This window comes from Meleagris gallopavo, chromosome 8 (genome assembly GCF_000146605.3).
Source record: "Meleagris gallopavo isolate NT-WF06-2002-E0010 breed Aviagen turkey brand Nicholas breeding stock chromosome 8, Turkey_5.1, whole genome shotgun sequence".
In the NCBI taxonomy this organism is placed as follows: domain Eukaryota; kingdom Metazoa; phylum Chordata; class Aves; order Galliformes; family Phasianidae; genus Meleagris; species Meleagris gallopavo.
Genome location: NC_015018.2, coordinates 16,357,870 through 16,371,808, shown reverse-complemented (window position 1 = coordinate 16,371,808; position 13,939 = coordinate 16,357,870). Strand labels below are relative to the sequence as shown.

General features: G+C 46.9%; 2 protein-coding genes across 9 annotated transcripts in view; one reads left to right on the top strand and one right to left on the bottom strand.

Moving 5' to 3' along the window:
• Nucleotides 1–10,871, top strand: part of CUEDC2 (CUE domain containing 2) — an 11,095-nt gene extending 224 nt beyond the window's left edge. Inside the window, exons 1-11 of one of the 8 annotated variants that reach the window (XM_010714436.2) lie at nt 7–413; nt 1,821–1,925; nt 2,028–2,105; nt 4,467–4,560; nt 5,394–5,537; nt 5,859–5,920; nt 6,527–6,660; nt 7,707–7,877; nt 8,198–8,259; nt 9,888–9,948; nt 10,348–10,871. In XM_010714436.2, coding sequence (XP_010712738.1) covers nt 4,487–4,560; nt 5,394–5,537; nt 5,859–5,920; nt 6,527–6,660; nt 7,707–7,877; nt 8,198–8,259; nt 9,888–9,948; nt 10,348–10,494 — 855 coding nt within the window. In that variant the 5' untranslated portion in view covers nt 7–413; nt 1,821–1,925; nt 2,028–2,105; nt 4,467–4,486 and the 3' untranslated portion in view covers nt 10,495–10,871. Of the gene's footprint in view, nt 1–6; nt 414–1,820; nt 1,926–2,002; nt 2,106–2,474; nt 2,606–4,466; nt 4,561–5,393; nt 5,538–5,858; nt 5,921–6,526; nt 6,661–7,706; nt 7,878–8,197; nt 8,260–9,887; nt 9,949–10,347 lie in introns of those variants that run through there. The other 7 variants (XM_019617601.1, XM_010714435.2, XM_010714437.2 and 4 more) reach the window with 7 other exon arrangements.
• An 886-nt stretch (nt 10,872–11,757) lies between these two features.
• On the bottom strand, nt 11,758–13,902 carry FBXL15 (F-box and leucine rich repeat protein 15). The gene is made up of 3 exons (XM_003207944.4): nt 13,558–13,902; nt 12,359–12,861; nt 11,758–12,065 (listed from the first exon to the last, which is right to left on the bottom strand). Exons 1-3 carry the CDS (start codon nt 13,735–13,737, stop codon nt 11,876–11,878), a joined length of 873 nt encoding a protein of 290 aa, XP_003207992.1. The 5' UTR covers nt 13,738–13,902; the 3' UTR covers nt 11,758–11,875.
• Between the last annotated feature and the right edge of the window lie 37 nt (nt 13,903–13,939).

The following is a 13,939-nucleotide window of genomic DNA, read 5'->3' as shown; positions in this document are numbered from 1 at the left end:
AGGCGGTTCGGGCCGTGCGTTGTCGCGGGGACCCTGTGGCACCGCCGCTCCTGGGACCGGGGGACTGGGGGTGTGCGGGAAGCCCGGTGCGGTGTAACTCTGGGCCTGGCGGAAATCCTCTGCAGCCCGTGTGCGACCGGCGGCTGCACGCTGCCATGCAGTGAGGGGAAGTGAGCGGCGATCGGCACCCAGAGTCGCTCCGCCCGTGTGCCAGGTCCGGTGTTACGGCTCGGGATAAGCGCCGGCCGTGTGCCAGGAGAGAAGAAACGCGCCGTCCTCCACACGCGGCTCACCGAGGTCTCCTTTGTCGCGAAGGCCTCCCGAGTTCGGGTCGCAGGATGGGCTGTTGGCCCCGTGCGCACCGCAGGGGTCTGTAAGCGCTGGCTGTGAGCTGGGCCTGTCATACTGCTCAGGTAAGGGCCCGGGGCGGGAGGTGTAACATAGCGGCAGGGACTGAGTTACCAGCAGCCTTGTTTTAATGTTACAGCGCAAGCACTTAGTTGTGCTAACGTTTTCAGCGATCTCAGCCTGCTTTCCCACAGCAACCGCACCGCAGATGTCCTTTCAGGGACATCTTCAGCAAGAAAAATAAAAAATAGGTGTGCTGGAATTGTCTGCGAGGTGTTATGCAGTCTGGAAAGTTTGAAGCCAGTAGTTTCAGGAGGCACAGTAGTTGGGTGAAATGTAGATGCAGCTTTACATCTTCCCCAGAGGTTTGTCTTTTGCTTGGACGGTTTCCTTTGAGGCTGTCACTGGCAGTACTGAGGGCGCCTGGTGTCCCAGAGACCCACGCTTCCCCAAGCGTGTGCACACATGCACGCTCAGCTGCATGAGAAGTGCCATTTACCTTCATAACAACTGTCAGAGAGAACACAGTAAACCATCCCTGTAACATCACTACTCACAAAAAATTACTTAAACTTGAGCTAGAAGAACCTTCTAAAGCCAGAGAACCAGATCATTTTTACCTGCGTTTTCTGTAATCTGCATTGGAGGCCTACAGCGTGCACCTCTGTCCACTTGCAGCAACCTCAGCTCTTTACTATGCAACTTTACAGTCTCATAAAAGTTGATACACATCCAAATGGCAGCTCCTCTTAGCTCAGAAAACTTTTCCTAAATTGAAGTCTGTCATGTTAATATAAAATCCGAAGTGGTGTCAATCATTCCCATCACGCCACATTGACCATTTAAGAACAGTTATGGAAATTTGAGTTTAAAGAGCCTTCAGAAATGATCTAGCTGACATGCAGACATTTCAGATTTTTGTCCTTTTTTTTGAAGAAAGGTGGATTCATATGGTGTTGTACAAAAGGAAGCCAATTTTTCTCAAATTTAATGTAACTAAAAAAAGCAGATCCTGTGCAGCATGGTAAATCAAGCCCACATTACAACAACAAGTGTAGTGGGACCTTCATAGACATATTTGAATCAGCTGCTGACTTTAGAAGGGATCTTAAAAGCTGCATTGCAATTATGGCTGGAAGTTTAAAACAGTAGTGCCTCTTCAGTACAATTGTGCCCTTGGGAAAGCACTTTCTCCTGCCTTTGAGTTTTAGATCTTGCAGCGCATTATAAACCACTCCTCCACAGAACTGCACAAAAGATAAGGCCTTCTAGTAAATCTCCCTCTTAACTATTACAGATCACCATTGAAAACAATGTGGCAATTGAAGGTATTTTATATAAGGTGCTTTGGTGTCCTGAATTCTAAATTGAGATACGTGCAGAGAGAACATACATCAGCACCAGTTTCTTCCCCAAATAATCCATTTTAAGATATTTGTGACCAAGTTTTTAATCAGATCCCTTTATTTCAGTACCCACTAAATCTGAAAGGCCAGAGGACCATCAGAACTTACCTTCCACAAGCCTCATTTGGCCAAGACCATTGTGCATTACAGATCCCCAAGATGTTAAGTATTGTAAGTCTGTTTACCAGGGAATAAAATCTCTCCCACTTTGTAATATGTGATTAAATGCAAGTGCATTTGTTTCTCAGAAGGTTTGTCCCTGTGATTTTATAGGAGCAGAAATGAATTCCCCAAGCAAAGGGCAATGGCTGACCCATGAAGAACTCACCTCACCTCCTTCTATCCTTCATTGTAAGACTGCTTTTGTCATTAAAAGGTTTCCTTTCTTCAAAGGCAAGCTAACGTTGGCAGCTTGGGTTCTCTGGATATGAACCTTAAATCTTGAGTGTGCTGGTGGATGGATTTGTGTGAGATGCCAGAGAAAATTTATGCCCAGTGGTGAGAACCAGGTGCCTTCTTTCCTCTTGTAGACAGAAGGAAATGGCCTTTATTCAGATACAGCATAGTTAACTCTGCAGGAAAACATCTGAAAAATTTCAGACACTTCAAAACAGTATTTCTTATGGCTGTTGGATTCAAGACCAGTTAGTAACTTCCTATCTCTACAATACTATTTCTAAATTATTTCTAAATTATTTTTTGCTATTTCTCTTGTCCCAGTCTGACGTTTGCCTTTGATTAAGGAGATGAGTGACTTTACCTGTTCTATTGATCAGAATAAATTACCAGCAGCTAACTTATGAACCTCACAAAAGCGCCTTTGACATGGTGAATTGTGCTCTGTTGTTCAGGTAATTGGGTTGTCAGAAAATCTTACTGGTTACTATATGGTATCTCTTACATAATATTGGCTTATTCGTGGAAACGGACAAAATCTTTTAGATTTCCAGTTCACCAGATGTTATGAAGACCGAGCAGGAAGTAAGCGAGCATTCTTCTTGACAGGATTGATGGTAGAAAAAACATTTTTATTGGTATATGTTGATCTTCCATCTCTTATTTCTGTGAAAGGAAGGTTACTTTTCTTGGACTTGTTCAAGTATAATTTTAGGGGGCTTGGTCATTCAGCTTCCAATTTGGAAAAAAAAACCCACGTGCATAGGACAGTATTCTTGCCATCACTGAAATTCAGAATCTTACCACTGTTTTTCTTAATATCTGAGAAAGTTGGAAGAAAGCTCACATTTTTTTCCAGGTACACTGTAAAGATAACAAAGTTCACTTTATTTATGTCACATCACTAGAGAACACGCAGAATGCAAAAACAAGAAATGAGCAGCAGGAATATGTTTTTACACATGGTAGTTTTTACAGCTAGCTGCCACCACTTGCAGGCCATGACATCTGCAACACTGAGAGAAGCAAGCAAAGGATTACAGCAGGAATGAAAACAAAAGCAGCACACAAGAGCTCACTTGGGCTCTTTGCATGAAGAGCTCCTACCTGAAAACAGTTGTTTTTTTCTAATACTGTTAAATGGGAGTTCTCTAACTGAAGCTACAGGAGAGCAAATACTTCTGTGAAGTAGCTTTTTTTAAAAATAGCAAACAGTCTTTTCCAGTGATGCTTTCCCATGGCTTTTCCTATGCACATGCTGAGTTTTAATATGTGTATGTTGGTTATGCAGTGGTACAGCATTGATAACTCAGTGTTTGTTGCCTGATGTGATTGTCAAATATAAAGAAGGTTTTACAGATGACCTTTGTAGCCTGGAAACTTTTTGGCCAATGACAGTTTCTATATATGCATGTCTAGCTTTCCTCTTCAGGAAGAACTCTGCTTACACCAGGAGTTTGCCCACCCAGCAGTTTTTTTAGACCCAAATGTGAAGGGGCAGCTGAGGAACAGCTTTTCCCCACCAGATCCAGTCCAGGCCCACGTCTGACAGCTGAAGGAGGACTGTGGGCAGCTCCCTCTGCCTTTATTTCTGTGGGAGCTCTGTGATTCTTAGAACTCCCCTGAGAGCTTTGGGTTATCAAGTGACCTTTGTTGCAGCTGCATTGCCTGTAGAATGGCTCATTTACCAAGCACAACAACACTCCTGTTTGGGCAGGATTCCACTGCAACTCCATGCCTGACCTGGAGACCTTTGATATTTTGGCTGGCAGACTAGTTGTCTATGCCCTGCTTGGTATTTTCCTGTAAAATCCAGGCAAGGCTTTCCTTTCTCCAAGAGACGTTACCCTTCTTCCCACTCATTTTGGAGTTCAAGCAGCACTGAATACTTAGCAGATGAAAGGTCCACCCCTTTCTGCAGTGAGCACACAAACCCACAGCCACCACTTCCCTGCCAGACAGCACAGCATTCCTGCTCAGGAGGTGTCTCTAAGGTCCTGCAGCTGGGCATATCTGCATTTCCATCTTTACTTCCTAAAAGGAACATTTTAAATGTACAGTGCAGCTGCATATTGTCAGCATTAACACAAGCAGGAGATGCCTGAGAGGCTGGGTTTCTTTGGGCTGGTACTCCCCGTGGATACTCACACTGCTTTCTGCCAGTATCTGACTGCTGTTAACCAGGGGTGACAAGCCACATTGGAGGAATTTATGAATTGTTCTGATGGGAAGAGCACGCTTGCTTTTTGATCTTGTTGATATCTACTGCATGCCTTTGAAATTACCTGGAATTTTCTTTTTTCTCCTCTTTTTTAGAGAAAAGGATTTAAAGAGACATGGAACTTGAAAGAATCATTAGAGACACACTGACATGCTTCATCCAGTCCCACATCCCTGCTGCAGACCTCAGGTATGTTGGGTATTGTTTTAGCTTGAACTCTGGATTAACTGTCCCTCTATACATTATACTAAATTCCAAGTGGAACATTTGCAGTTTTCCTGCATTTTGTCTTGCTTTTCCTTAAATCATATCCAGGATGCAGATAATTTGTACAGGTGTTGATGTAAATCCTTGAATTATGTTTCAGCATTACAGACTAGCAGTGTCATTTTTTTTGGTGACCAAGATGATTAATTTCCTGCCCAGTAGTACATGTTAGAATATGGAATTCCTTTCATCTACAACAATCCCAGAAGGCTTTCCAAGCAGTACACTGCTGTGTCACAGCTCTCCCTATATTGAAATCTGTCTACATGTAGAGATACAGCTGCCTTGAGGCAACTGGTTAGGTAGCCACTGGCAGCAGTGACGCAAGTGGGTCAGCAGAGAACACTGCATCACGTGGGAGCTGTAACTTGACAAAACATAATGACATCACCTAGAACACCAGTCAACACAAAAATCAGGATTTGAGCACTTCAAATATTTTGGATAGCTCAGCTGAAGTATCCACAAGGGTGCAGCATCTAGACAGATGCAGTGGCTTTCATTGAGTCCTGCCTAGGAAGGTGAACAAAACACAGTTTCCTGGATTTATCCATAAATGCTTCCCACTCAATCACTAACCACCTACTGTTTGGCTTTACGGTGGCAACTGCCTGTAAGCTAAGATACATAGGTCCACCAAAGTCCACATAGGTACTTCTGCTGTTCTATTCGATGCAACAGACGCAAACAGAGATGGAGAGAAAGAAAACGGTCCTGTTGACGCTGCTTACTTGTGCCGTGTTCTCTTTCTCCAGTGGGATGGATGAAGTTTTCTTCTCTTACATTACGGGTGTCCTGGAAGAGCTGGGTTCACCAGAGTCCTCTGAGGAAACCTTTGACATGGACACCTTTGTGGAAATGATGGAGGCATATATCCCTGGCTTTGCAGAAATTCAGAGGTGTGTGAATGCTACTGTTTTGTATGTGCATGCCATGCACTGGGGGCCTGGCCCAACCACATCAGCACCATGAATTCTTGTTATGTCCAGATTGTGATGTATTGGTACTGAACCTGTACCATTACGATTAACCTAGGCTTTGTCTGAATGCACAAATCCTAATCCCAGGATAGTTAACAGGTTAGATACTTGGCTATCTGGAATGCTAGTTTTGGTAACTGGGCTTCCCATCGAGCTCATATCTTTATGAAGAGTAAGTCAAGTGGGATAGGCTAGTGTTTTAATTCCTCACCCTAATTATTCAGCATCTGTCTCTTGCAGTGGGAATGTTTGTGAAATGATGTTCTCTCTCTCAGAAAGGCTTGGTGAAGCACGTAACAAAGGTGAGTTACACCTTGAAATTGACAAAACTTACTGCTCTGCTCTAGTGTCTTGCATCCTACCTTCTGAGAATCATGATGTAGCCTTTCAGATAGGATAGAACACAGGTGAAATAATTCTTACAGTGACACAGAAAGAGCCTATAAAAAGAGATGCATCAGAGTAACCTGACCACAAGGCGTGCTGGGTTACACACAGCTTGGGAACCACCAATGTGTTTTGCTAGATTTAAAATCAAAATAACACCTTGGTTCAAAGTTAGAGCAAATATCAGGAAATTCTTAGATACTTAATAACAATACCATAAATACCCACAGCCAAAATGTAAGAGGCCTGAGAATTCAAAAGCAGTTCTACTCTGGCAAAGCATGGGAACGCAGAGCTCAGACACTCCAGCATGTTAGCACTGCCTTCCTGCAGGTCAGTATGAGTAGGGCTGCAGCTATACTCACCAAAGGCAACAAGAACAGTAGTGCTTTCCACTGTCTTTTCATTTAAGAAAAGATTCACTTCAGCTGATAGTGCACTAACAGCCTCATACTAACAGAAAGCATAGAGCTCTGTACTCAGTGGGGCTGATCCTCAGTAGATATCACTGTATCTTTAAGAAAAACCTAGCCAAAAAGCTGTGGAAAGCAGAACAGAAGTGCCCTCTGAAGACCTGACCAAAGGCCAGGAGCCTGGAGCTGGAGTCTGCAAAGATGAAAGGCTGTGCACACCTACAGACGGAGCTGGGGCACAGGTATGTACATCTCACAGTGGAGCAGGGTGACAGAATCCCCTAGCACCAGCCTACTAGTACCACATAAGGCATTTTCTGGCTCCAACATTAACCACAAGCATAGGCTGTGACACAGCATTGTTGAAGCTTGCAATCACCCCATTGTATGGCCTGAGCAAGACTGTGTTCAAGTGGAAAGTTATGTGCTGCCAGAAGAACACAAGTTGTCACTCTGGCTCATCATTTCCAGTCCTGAGGCAGCAAGGCAGAAGAAAGCTTGTCTTACTGCTCTCCAAGATCCCAGAGTGCAGTAAGGATGCCTCTGTAGCGCTAGCCAGGCTCCACCCCACTTCCCCCTGTTCCATTCACAGTTGAGCTTGGTTACTGTTTATCTCCCTAGCTGTGATGCAGCATCTAGTGGTCATATCTGAGTGTCAGTCCTGAAGACACCCATCCCACCTTCAATGACATAAGCTGTGTACTGAGCTACACCACAGTGAGTCATTGGCAGCAGTCCTGGTTCTGCAGCTCCATTCAGCATGACCCACACTGCAAGCATTGCAGCACTTAGTAAATCCCCCCCAGCTCCTTACCTCAAGCTCTGCTTGCTGTTTCTTCAGTACTGGTGTTTTACTGCTCTGCAGTTCAATCATTTTGTCCATGCCCTTCTAGGAAATGCTGTTTCTGTGCTTCCTTCTGATGTAGCCAGAGGTCCCTGTGCTTAGGAGTGTCATCCCTTTGTGATCAGAGAGAACCTTGCAAGGGAAGGAGTTCAAGCATTTGAGCCACAGTGCCCAGAAAATTTATTCCTAAGGAGATATATAGCAGGACCACACAGATGAGCCAGGCCACAGAAAGCCTGTTTCAAAGAAGACTGAAATACAGGGAGAAGAGATTAAGGGGTGCATTCCCCTTGTGGATACGATGTCCTTTTAGCTTCAAGAAAGGACTTTATACTCACCTTTATAGTGAGAGAGAGTCTTCAGATAACAGCAGGTTGAATTTCCCAACTTTGCAGTGATACTTTTGCTCTGCAAAATCAGATCTCTGTCTCTTGCTCCAACTAGGCAGGCGATGACTTGAAGGGTGGAGTGGAGCTGCTGCTGGAGATGTTCCCGGCCTGTACTGTAAGCCAGGCAGAGAAGGCACTAGCGATGGCCCTGGGTAACTTGGAAGAAGCAGTGCAGTTAATTGTGGAAGACAAGGTGGAAATCGGTACAGCAGGTGCAAATGTGAAGGTACTGTACTCCGAGCTGGGTGGCACAGGTCAATGAGCAGAGCTTAAATACATATATTCCAGCTGGAATGGAAAGTGAGTGCAGGAGCTTTCTACGCTTCCAGCAACATACCAGAAAGATCATCCAAAACAATGCCCCCCTCTTCCTTAGCTCTCCAAGCATAGGCTGTACATACACCAAGCCAGAGGAGCTGTGTCTGGCACCTCACTTCCCCCATGAGCTGGTAGTACTGCATCAGTAGCTGGGCTTAGCTGAGCGAGCAGGGCAGCTGTGCACCCTTTATGTTCTGCTACTCAAACATCTGCTTTGTTTCTTCACAGGAGTTGGTGCGGCCCCGCAGAGCGCCCAACCATGAGGAACTAAAGCAGGTTATCTTACAGAAGTAAGTACCCAGAAAAGAAGAATTTGGACAGCGAAGGAGTTAGCAGTTTGTGAAAGGTTATGGTGGTCAGAATAGCAGTATGGTCTATGAAGATCTTGGAGTGTATGATGTTTGGAAAAGATGCTGTGTGAAGCTTATCTGGGTATACCTGAAACACATTCAAGCACAAGTATAATGATTAGACAGGAAAGCAGAATGGGTTTTCTTTTAGAGCTCTGGCACACAGTTTAGTTCCATCAGTGGGGTCACAGCACTGGTTATGCAAGGTTTCAAAAAATCTCTTACATGTATACTGTATACATATATATACTGTAAATCAGTGTTGTCATCTGAGGTCCCAGTTAAAGGTTCAAGGCACAAACATCATACTGCAGCTCAGGTAACACATGGTGCCTTGTAAGAACTACAGCAGCTCATTCATACCTCTACCCTTGGAGAGTGTCCAAATAAGTCTAAAGATATCTTTGAGAGACTGTACAGCAACAGAGATCAAATCTCAGTTGTTGAAGGTGCAAGTTCAGTGCATTTAAGGAAACCTCTCTAAAGTCTCCCTATGGACTTCCGGGGAATGAAAGTGGCTTTATATTGGTTTACCTTTATTCATTTCCAAACGCATTTAATTCTCAATAGACAACCCGCAGTATGGTTTAATCGATCCACTTCAAGATCTCAGCTTTCATGAGAATCCTCCTGTGGGCACACAAACTCAATGCATCTATCCAGCCATCTTTTCCACCATTTTACTCCTTGAGGATGTAAACAACTGATGGTATAGGAAAACAAAAGCAAAGCAGAATGCCATCCAGATAACATAACGGTCTGTGCCTGTTTTCAGTGCAGGCTTGCTTCAGAGTAAAATGCATGGGAACAAAATAAAATAAAAAAAAGCCAACACCAGCTGATAGTTAAGTTCCTAGGAACTTTAATGACATTTTGGCAACATCCTGTACTTCAAACATCACTCAAGCACAGGTACAGAGAGCAGATCACCATAGCTGAAAATACACAGGAACAACTACGCTAACTACTGAGGGAGAAGTTGTGGTCAGCTATGCTGTCCACCTACAGACCAGCTCTGAAGTCTCAATACTAATTCAGCAGTACAGCAAGCAAATGCTTGGGCTCTGGTGTTCCTCTTAAATAGGGAGTGAGATGATGCTTCTATTAAGTTGCTTCCAGCTCAAACTCAACTCCTTGTCAAGTAGCCCATGGAGTGTGAAAAGCATACCATCTCTTCAGGGCAGAAGCAGCCAGTTTGGCCCTGTGGCCTTTCCTTTGGCTGCCATCACAGCAAGTGAAAAGGAGCAAAGTTGTCCTAATGGCAAAGCACGCCGACCTCAGCACCTCCCTCAGTTTTAAGGAGGCTATCTGCTTTCTCAACAGCCTAGGGTTTTGATACCATTCACATACAGCCAGCTATTCCATGAGAATTCTGAATTCTCACCAGAAGGGTGGCACTCTTCTTACCCATTTCATTCAGAAAGGAATCTTAAATGCTCCTAGCTGCAATCTACACAAGTAGGACACATTGCACAGCCCCAAACCAGACAGGGAATTAAAGATAAAGGCTGTGAATAGCCCTAGGCAATGCACGTTGCACTGTTCACTTACTGCATCTTGTATTTCAGATATATGATGGTGGATAGTGCAGAAGACCAGAAAACACATCGACCAGCTCCACCGAAAGAGGTGAGAATAGTGCAGTTCCAGCTCACCAGGAGTTTGAATGCCTTTGGCTACAAGGTTTAAAGAGCAGGCTGCACATCTAAAGAGCAGCATAACACACAAGGGAATTTGCAGCAGGTAGTCTCAGAGGAGAACTAGTCAGCTAACAGGTGCTACTGCAGGGTCTGTGATTATCTGGCACTCCTGACTAGCTTAGTTCCTGCTCCCTCCAGCTTTTCCCCCTCTGCCCCCTCCTCAGACCACTTTGTTCCCATTTTTAGCTAAGACTCCCAACATAAAGGACAGGTAACTCATCCCAACCTAGTCTTGCTTTTCCCTTATTCCCCAAGCACAAGCTTACACTTGTCACCCTCTTTCCCCAGCAGTGGCTGTCCACATGATGTTTATGTCTTTCCTCTCCAGGCTCCCAAGAAGCTGATCCGCTACATCGATAACCAGGTGGTGAGTACAAAGGGAGAGAGGTACAAAGACATAAAGAAGCCAGAGAGTGAGGAGATGAAGAAAACTTACATCAGCCTCAAACCAGCCAGGAAGTACAAGTTCCACTGACGGCCATGTCCTCCTGCTCTTCAGCAGCCACCTCACTGACCAGGTGTGGAGGATGGACATGTGGCAGTAGGGATGAAGGGACTCCCCTACCCAACACTAACTGGAACTAACCTAGGAGCCAGGACACTGCTTTCAGCTTCCTGAACTAACCTAGCTGATAAGGTCAAGTCTCCTCTCCTTGTGTAGCTGCCCTTCTGCCCCTGGGGCACACCACAATGGTTGTTGGGAGCCTGGGCGTTCTCTGCTATTCCTTGCATGGGACATTAGATCTAAAAATTGTAGCTTGTGGTTTTGCAGCAAGCTTTTTAGAAATCTCTGTGCACTGTTGCTTTGAGTGCAAGTGTTAATAAAGACAGTGTGACTTGGTGTGTATTTCAGCCGAAGCATGCACATGCTTTACAGACCCTGCCTCTGATCCCTCTTCAAGGAGCAGTCAGCTCCTAACCACTACTTTCATCTTGTTTACTACAAGTAGCTACTTTTTGATAGACCACTTACTAGATGCAAATGATGAGGCTAGCCTCTAAACAAGAGCTAAGCTCTCCCTGCTAACACAACCTGCAGCACTCCATGAACTCCAGCTGACAGTATGGCCAGGTCATTTGGCAATTGCCATTTCTGGCCCCTATTGTATGACAAGCCTACAGCTGTGCAACATAGAGTAGGATGTAGGAGCAGGTCTTGGTACTACAGAGATGTAAATCAGAATCTGGAAGAAACAAATAGCAAGAACCAACCGCTCTCAGCAATAGCACAATGAGGTTTGGTGCTTTTCCTCTACTGAAATTGCAGTTAGGAGCATATTCCCCTAGAAAACTGTTACTGTCTTGTGCAGACCTAGCACCCTGCCATAGGCACTGGGTTAGCACATGTATGCTGGGCTCACACTGCCTTCCTCCCAGAGCTCACCTCCCAGAATGAGGGCTGCCAGCTTTTCTCCTTACTACTCCAGCTAGCGTGGATTGTTCTCAACAGCTCTGCTGGCATGTCCTACACAAGTTCCTCAGAAGATGACAGTCCACAGTCCTCATCAAACATTCTCCTGCTCTCTGGAGAACTGCAACTTTGAAATTTAAAATACAACAAATAATAAATCCTGTGTATTAGCTGGTCTATTCAGCACTATGGTGTTCCTGCAAGTCCCTCACTGTCTCCACACTGCTTTAGAGGGAGTTACTTTCCCAGGAGGCACACACAGAGCTCACTCACAAATGTGCAGTGGCTGTTAAACAGCTCCAGAGAGAAGAGTGAGCCCCTTTTGGGCCAGCCTCACCAACAGGATCAACTTCTCCCTCTGCACATCTCAGCAGCAACCAGTTCCGGCGTCCACCAGGGATCTCAGTGACATGTTGCCCCCCCACTCCCGATAGCAGCAGCAGTTCTAGATCTGGAGGTTAATGAAAGGGGCAAAGCCAGCCATGTCCTGCAGGAGAACAAGAGCCGTCTGCGGCAGAGGCTCCACATCCAGCTCCACTCCACGGTTTCGGAGAATACTCAGGCTGGACTCAGCCACATTGTGGCAGTGCTTCACCTTCAGCGAGCGCAGCTTGGGACAGTACTCAGCCAGAACCCTGACAAGACAGAGCACATGCAGGTTGCATGCCAGACTCCCATATGCATAACTTATCAGCAAAACCTTTTTTCCATTCCCAGCAGCCACGCACATCCTTTGAAAACAGCACCATGGTGGTCCAAGAGAATCAAAAGGACACGGTCAGATACCCTCCACAACATGCTGGGAAATTTGCTTTCAGTAGCACGGAGGGCCTGCTAGCGGCTCTGCTCCAAGACTTCCCTCCCAAGGTCTCATCTACCCGCCCTGGACACCGGCCTTCCACACCCTACTTCCCACATCGTTCAATACCTTATCGAGTCATTCTTGACTCGCAGACACCCTGTGAGGTCCAGGTGTTCCAGCTCAGGACAGCACTTGGCAGTCTCCTCTACTGCCACATCACCCACGTTGGCATTGACAGCTAGAGAGAGAGACTTGAGCCTGCTGCACTTCTGCACCAGGTAGCAGATGGCCTCATCCTTCAGCTGCCGGCAGGCCGTCAGATCCACAGCTTCCAGAGCCTTGCAGTGGTCGGCCAGGCTGCGCAAGGACAGACTGTCCACCCACTCACAGTGAGCCAGGGAGAGCCGCCTCAGGTGTGGGCAGTTCAGCGAGATGACCATCAACGCGTGGCAGCTGAGCTGGGCACAGCCCTTCAGCTGAATGTGGTGCAGGTGGTGGTTCTGCATGATGACTGGGAGCAGCTCCCCATCCGTCAGCCAGTCAGAGCAGTTCTGGAGCACCAGCTGCTGCAGCACTTTGTTGTCCTTCAGCAGGTTGAGGAAAGCAGCTCTAGGGACAGCCGAGCCAATCTGCGTGGGGAACCCAGTAACAGTGAGGCATCCTCAGGGACCTCAGATTGGCATGGCTCAGCCTAATGCTTCCCAGAGTCCCATTTCCTTCTTTTCCACTGTGACACAGAGGTGACCAAAGCCACCCTGAGTCCTAGAGCAAACCGTGCCACCTAGCTCTTCTCCACAGAGCACCTCGTGTCAAGGCTGCTGCCATAACCTGGGAGATGCTCTCCTCCTCCATCATCTCTGCATTTATACATCTACAATAAGTTCCCTACCTCCGCTCTCCAAAACCTCTATGACAGGCCACTGAGTCATCACAGAGCAGTAGCCACCACTGCACAGGTCTCAGACAATGTTTTCCAGAATGGGCATAAGCTTCCCCTCATCACCTGCTAAACCCATTCCATTGCATAACCCCTGGTGACAGTCATCAGGCCGTGCCACCTTGAAGCTGGCTACATTTTCATGAGCCGCTGCCCCATAATGGTCTAGGTGGAGTTTCCAGGCTCACTCCTCCCCACACCTCTGCTAAAGGCAGAAGTAGCATTGCTAGGCCTTGAATCACCACCCCTCCTCCCCAAGCCCATCTGCCCAGCCAGACACGCAAGCCACCAGCCCAAGCTCCCAGGTAGAAGCCTCCCTGTCCCCTCAGAGCCAGGTTTTCCCACATCAGCACACTGACAGCCCCCCAGCCCCAGAGCCACCCCATACCTGGCTAGAGTCGAAACATCGCATGTTGGCCAGGTACAGCTGGACGAGCGCCTGGAACGCCTTGCTGACCCTCTGCAGGCCCAGGAGCTGCTGCAGCGGCAGATGGCAGAGGATGTGCGGGACCAAGATGTCCTCCCAGGGCAAGTCCAGGAGGCATCCCCTCGAAGGGGTCAAACTCATCGTCGGCCGCCAGGGAGCCAGGCTGTGAGGGAGCCAGCCTACGCCACCCCGCAGCTACAGCCGGGCGTCTCTAGGAGGAACGGACGGAGGGAAACACTCAGCAGTGTCCCTCACAGGTAGCCCAAAGGTCGGGACGCAGCAACGGAGCGAGCAACCACCTTCCGAGGCGCCGGCTCCCAGCGCGGCAGCTCACGGATCCGAC